At 57.4% G+C, this 6,033-nt stretch overlaps 1 protein-coding gene across 1 annotated transcript; it reads right to left on the reverse strand.

Annotated features, from left to right (window-relative positions):
• Positions 1–417: 417 nt before the first annotated feature.
• Positions 418–4,768, reverse strand: LOC130679380 (speedy protein E4-like). The gene is made up of 6 exons (XM_057487995.1): positions 4,660–4,768; positions 4,029–4,241; positions 2,916–2,974; positions 2,373–2,458; positions 666–834; positions 418–521 (listed from the first exon to the last, which is right to left on the reverse strand). Exons 1-6 carry the CDS (start codon positions 4,766–4,768, stop codon positions 459–461), a joined length of 699 nt encoding a protein of 232 aa, XP_057343978.1. The 3' UTR covers positions 418–458.
• Between the last annotated feature and the right edge of the window lie 1,265 nt (positions 4,769–6,033).

The following is a 6,033-nucleotide window of genomic DNA, read 5'->3' on the forward strand; positions in this document are numbered from 1 at the left end:
TTGGGCAAGGGACATACACGCGTGGAAAGCAAGAAGAACTTGCACTTGAGCCATTGGTAGGCGAGAGTCCTTATCAGCAGGGAAAAGCCCCTATACCTGAAGATGCTTGGTATACAGACGGCTCCACCCGTGGGCAGCCCCCGAAGTGGAGGGCTGTGACTTTCCGTCCTAAGACTAAGACAACATGGGTGTTAGAGGACGGAGAGGGGAAGAGCAGTCAGTGGACTGAGTCACGGGCAGTATGGCTCCCGATCACCCAGGATGATCACGCCCTCCCCTCTAGTTGTGTGCAGGGGTCATACCTGCGTGTGTTCCTCGGCCTGTGGCTCAGGGCGGAGTCAGTGTCTGGAAGGGTGACTTCCTAAGCCGACACAACGAGGCGCTCTGTCTGTACCTGAGGATCCAGACTTCCCTTCTTCTGGGCCGGTGAGCCCAGGCCTCCGTGGTCCCGGGAGCGCTCACACAGCGAGCAGGCTGCGGTCTCGCTTCCACACCGGGAGCTCTGGGTCAAACGCTTGGATCTGGAAGGCAGGTGGCTCTGGCCTCAGGTGGCCCCTCCTTCCTCGCCCAGCCTCCAGTTCCTTCTCGCCTCAAGATCCCACGATCCCGTGTTCCCCCCACTGCAGTCCGGCCCCCCCACCCCGAGATCCCAGCTGCTCACGCACCTCCTCACACTCTTCCCGGGAGACCCAGGCCTTCCAGCCCATGGATTGGGCGAATTGGACTCGCTGTTGGTGGAACAGAAGACGCTGGGAACGGTCGTTCCCATAGAGGAGCCAAAGGATGTCCTGTTTGGGGCCCTCGTCGTCCTCCTCCATGTCGTTGGCCAGGTAGCTGGGGAGAGACATCGGGCTGCTGGTCAGGAGCAAGACGGGAAGGATCCCCAGCCGAGGTCAGCGTCCAAGGAGAGGCACAGGCTGAACTTGACAAAGGACGTACGGGAGCCCTACCAGCGTCACACAGGGCCACCCAGTCATCAAGAAGCCACTGCGGGGCAGGGACCTGAAGGGCACCTCTCACAGCTGGATGCTGAAGACAAAGGCCCTCGGGGAGGCCTGAGGGCGAGCAGTGCAGTTTCCATGCAATGTCCCCATCATCTTCCCTGTGCCCTTTAAAGCGGTTGTATGTGCGCACCCTGTGGCTCCCTGCGGAGTGAGCATGTGTGCGTATCCAGAGGGCAGGAACTGACTAGCCGGTTTCTGTAGTCCTAGCTTCCCTACCATGTGGCTCAGGCTGGAGGATGGGTGCCACGTGCCCTTCTCAAGGCTCTCCTCCCAACCCTCCTAGTCCCTTGCACGGAATGCAGTCTACAAGATTTCGTTGAATGAATGGATGGACGGATGGACAGACGCTTTTGTCTCACAGTCAAATGCCATACTGATCGCCTCATGGACTCAGTGTAGCTTAAACGTTTGCAACACAAAGTAGCGTGCTGAGGGCTTTATGAACATGTGGATATTTTGACAAGACCTGCCTGCAACGGTGTCTGGTCTGATGGTTTGGAGAAGGGGAGGGGGGAGTTAGGAAGTGAATAACTATTACCCGGAACATGACATGACACTAGGATTTTAGCTGATGTGCTACTGGGGGACTGCAGTTAGGGGTCCAGGGGAGGCGTGGGAACAGTTGTGCTCCTTGCACCGACTTTAAGGATAGGTCATTTTCTTCCAATATATATATGTCTGAAAGACACCTACAAGTCAGAAGACACAATGTGAAAACAGAGGGAAGGGATTTCAGACGGAGCATTGGAAGAAAGCAGTGCAATGTCAGGACCATAAGCAAGTGTGATGCTGACTGTGGGGAGGGTTGAGTTCAGACTGAGAAGGCTGGCCTCGGCTTAGAACCCCCTTAGCCGGTGGCATTGCTGAGGAGGGGCGGGGAGCATTAGACCTGTGTTCTCCGAGGATTTGGGGCGTGTAAAGCCTCGTAGGGAGCACGGGTGGGGAATGCTTACACTCGGTCTGTGTCACATGACGAGGGCCTGCATTGTGGCGTCCGCCTGGGAAGCCAGAGGAGGACGGTCCACTTGATGTGGACTCAGGCAGGAGAGCGGCCGAGGCTTCTGAGGGAGGCGGTGCGGTCTCAAGCCTGGCCACCTGGGGACAGCGTGGTGCCCATTCTGTCCCTCCTCAGGAGGGTTTTGTGTGGTCTTTTGTTCGTTCCAGTGTTTTAACTGGTGTTAGGGTTGTCTGTCTCCACAGACAACAGTATAGAAACCGCTCTGTTATAATCCTATCCTTGGTATACCAAAGTGAACAGTACACATGGAGTACAAAAGAGAACAGATGCAAGGTCAGAGTCCCACACCTCTCCCTCCGCCCTCCCAGAGGACTGAATGTTGACGGCCGGCCACTGACAGCAATACTCACAGAGCTATGAAGAAGTGAATTCGCTGGTACTGCCCGGAGGGGAGGCCAGCCCGGCTGAAATACACTATGACCATGGCCAGGAGATACTGAGGAAGAGGAGAACGCCACAGGACAGCGGTCACATCCCAGAAGAGGAAGGACGGAAGGACGGAGGGGTGAGGGAGGGGGAGGCTGGGGGCAGACCCCGCCCGTGTGGGGAGAGGGACTTTAGGACGCTCCTGGATGGCAGGCTTTGCCGGTGGGACGCTGGTTGTTTAGGACAGCCGCCATCAGAAGGGTCTTTGATAAGCTGGCACAAAGGGGAGTCCCCAGGGCTGAGGCGAGAAGGGGCTTGCGGTGGCAGGCAAAGGGGCGGACCCCAGAGGAGTGGGGGTGGGGGCAGGGCTGCCCCTTCCCACGCAAGGAGCCTCCAGGCCCCGCAAAGGGCAGTGTGGACAAGGCTCCGAGTTGGGGAGAGAGGCGAGACTGGGGGTTTAGAAGGCATCCCTCCAGCCCCCCAGGGTAGATGCTGGAGAGGGAACACATCTCAGTGGACAAAGTTACCTTGTCAGATACCCTCAGATTTTTGTCCCAGGCCAGGAATATTTTCACAACAAGGTCCCCTGGGAAGAGAGGCACAGGTTAGACGGACAGCCGGAGCAGGGCCGAGCAGAGAGCAGCCGTGCGTGCTGACGGGACCTTTCGGGGTGGGGAGGCCGAGGTGCACTCGTTGGGCCAGAAAGGTGGTGCCATCCTTCTTCGGTGGCTTGGCTGGGGGTGGGGGGCAGGTGTCAGTAGGTGATGTGCACAGGTCTGATCCTACCGAAGGTGGTGCTCCGTCACCGTGCAGGGAGGCATCGTCTCCCTTGACGGTCACATCAGCGCGCCCAATGGCCTGTCAGCACCCCGCACGCTGACGGAGGCATTTAGATTTGAGAGCCCCAGGGGTGCAGTGGAAGCCGAGCTTTTGTGTGCCGAGTGCAGACTGCTTCTGCCTGTGGCCTAATCCTGCCTCATTTCTAAGTGTCCCCGGAGGAGTCCTCTGGGAACAGAGAGGTCACCAACTGACAGGGAATTCTTTTCCATTGGAAAAGTCTAGTCGCTGGAAGTTTCTCTAAAGGGGAATGGGCTCAGGGTTCCCCCTACCAAGCAGCCTTTTGAAGGCCTCGTGGTGCTCGGGCAGCACCGGGGACACCCGCCGTCGCTTCAGCCTCATCTTGAGGCCACACAGCTTGTCCAGGTCCCAGGCGTCCTGCTCGCCCGTGGCTGCCTCCTCCGACTCCTCCTGGAAAGCGGCCGACCTCTCCCGCTTCCCGGGCCGGCCGGAGCCCTCTGGCAGAGGGCTGCTGTGTGCCTGGGCTGCTGGGCAAAGAAACCAGGCGACAGCGTCCAGCTGTTGCCTTGGGGATTCATCCCTTGGTCCCCGTGTCCCTTCCCACTCCACTCCAACTACCCCCAAAAGACAAGCTGCCCCCAGTGTCTCTGCTGTCACAGACCGTGGCCTTCTCCCCAGCCATCTCTCCATCCTTCTCCTTTACTGGCAGCCATTTCTAAGTGTCCCCGGAGGAGTCCTCTGGGAACAGAGAGGTCACCAACTGACAGGGAATTCTTTTCCATTGGAAAAGTCTAGTCGCTGGAAGTTTCTCTAAAGGGGAATGGGCTCAGGGTTCCCCCTACCAAGCAGCCTTTTGAAGGCCTCGTGGTGCTCGGGCAGCACCGGGGACACCCGCCGTCGCTTCAGCCTCATCTTGAGGCCGCACAGCATGTCCAGGTCCCAGGCGTCCTCCTCGCCCGTGGCTGCCTCCTCCGACTCCTGGAGAGCGGCCGACCTCTCCCGCTGCGTGCGCCGGCCGGAGCCCTCTGGCGGAGGGCTGCTGTGTGCCTGGGCTGCTGGGCAAAGAAACCAGGCGACAGCGTCCAGCTGTTGTCTTTGCGATTCATCCCTCGGTCCCCGTGTCCCCTCCCACTCCACTCCAACTACCCCCAAAAGACAAGCTGCCCCCAGTGTCTCTGCTGTCGCAGACCGTGGCCTTCTCCCCAGCCATCTCTCCATCCTTCTCCTTTGCTGGCAGCCATCTGCCCCCATCCACTTTGCCATTGTTCCGTCTCCCCGTTCTCAACACCCTTCCTCATTTAGATAATTCCTCCAGGTGCCCTTCCCCGTGTGTGTCCTTGTCCCCACACCTACACTCTCGTCCTCCAGTGCCTGGCCTTCTGAGTGTCTCCTTCCTTCACACAAGCCCCCCTGGGTAGGCCTTCCTGCCGTCGGCTCCCCGTCCTCAAGCCCCTCGTCCCTCCGCTGCCTCACCTGGCGGTCCTGGTCTCTGTGCGTCCAGCATCACATCCGGCTGGTGCCCGGAGGGGCCAGGCTGGGGCCTCTGCCTCACAGCCTGGGAACTCGATGGAACACTGGCCATGATTTCTGCCCAAGTCTCACCCTCTCCGGGACCAGACCCTGTCCAAAATCCTCTTGTGGATTCTCACTGAATGTGAGCCCGTTATCCCTACTCCAGGCTAAGGAGATGCTAGGAGTAGAGAAAGCTCTGAGAAGGTGCTTCTGGCTACCTTTGCTGCCAAGCACCTACCAACCAGGAGGGTTGGAACCCTTGTGAGGTCATAGGTTGCTGCAACCTAGCAACTAGTTTGAAGGAAAAGCAGGCAACTGCCAGTCCAATCCGAACAGGGGCAAACAAGGTCTCCTGCCACTGGCCCAAGTTGTGACCACCCCCCAAGATGATCCTCGAGCCGTCCAGGTCACCTTTCAGCCCTCCCCCACAGATGACGTGTCCTCTCCACTCTCCACTTGACACACGGGTGGACTCTCGCCCTCTGTCACGTTCTCCTACGGAGCATGTCTAGTGAGTGGCTAGGAAATTCAGGGTAAGCAGAAACAGTCAGCCCTACAAGAGTGACATAGGTAGGTAAGAAAGATCCCAGGTACATTGACTTGGACTCAAAAGTTAAGTTTAGAACACTTGGCAGAACAGAGCTCTTGTGCTCAATGTTCACTGACACTAGGTTCAGGATTCTGTACAGAGGGACGCATCCTCACCCCTCAGGCACCTTTGAGCCCAAGAGAACATTTTGAGGACCTGGAATCATAGAATATGGTACCCGTGCTCACGCCCACTTCAAATGGTGCCTACAATTTCAGCAAGTCTATGGCTTTCCCAGAGCCTGCCCCTCAATTCCAAGAAAGTCTATTCTCTGTATAAAACTTCTGATCGTGCATATCACCTTCACCCAGAAATGTCACCATCTTTTGTGTATGCTATGAATAAAAAGTCACATGCACAAAAAGACTTAGTGGTAAAACGTCCAATTCAGGACACAGGAGGATGTTTTGTGAAGGTGGGGGCACACAGGGGCAGAGACGCAGCCCGGAAATCAGCCACTTGAAGGCCTGCCGTAAGCCGGGCGGCTCCTCCTGAGCTCCGGGCCTCTACTTTTCACCCGGGCATCTGAATCTCGTGTTTTCTTTTTCAGTATTTACTGCGGTAAAATAACATAACATTTACCACTTGAGCCATTTTTGAGGGGATAGTTCTGTGGCACTGAGCACTTTGAAATTTTGCAGCCATCCCCTACTATCCCATCTCCATATCGACACTGCGCACCCGTTAAAGAACACCTGCCGGGTGTAGTCTCCCTTCCGGTCCCTGGCACCCACCATCGCTCCCCT

Source organism: Manis pentadactyla, chromosome 10, assembly GCF_030020395.1.
Source record: "Manis pentadactyla isolate mManPen7 chromosome 10, mManPen7.hap1, whole genome shotgun sequence".
In the NCBI taxonomy this organism is placed as follows: Eukaryota; Metazoa; Chordata; class Mammalia; order Pholidota; family Manidae; genus Manis; species Manis pentadactyla.

What these genes read in the sequence shown, in the direction of transcription:
- LOC130679380 (XM_057487995.1), bottom strand. Translation starts at nt 4,768, where the DNA reads ATGGCCAGTGTTCCATCGAGTTCCCAGGCTGTGAGGCAGAGGCCCCAG. An exon ending in ATCTGAGGGTATCTGACAAG is followed by an intron (nt 2,459 to 2,915) that starts GTAACTTTGTCC and finishes CCTCTTCCTCAG; the next exon opens with TATCTCCTGGCCATGGTCAT. An exon ending in CCCGGGAAGAGTGTGAGGAG is followed by an intron (nt 522 to 665) that starts GTGCGTGAGCAG and finishes CCTGCCTTCCAG; the next exon opens with ATCCAAGCGTTTGACCCAGA.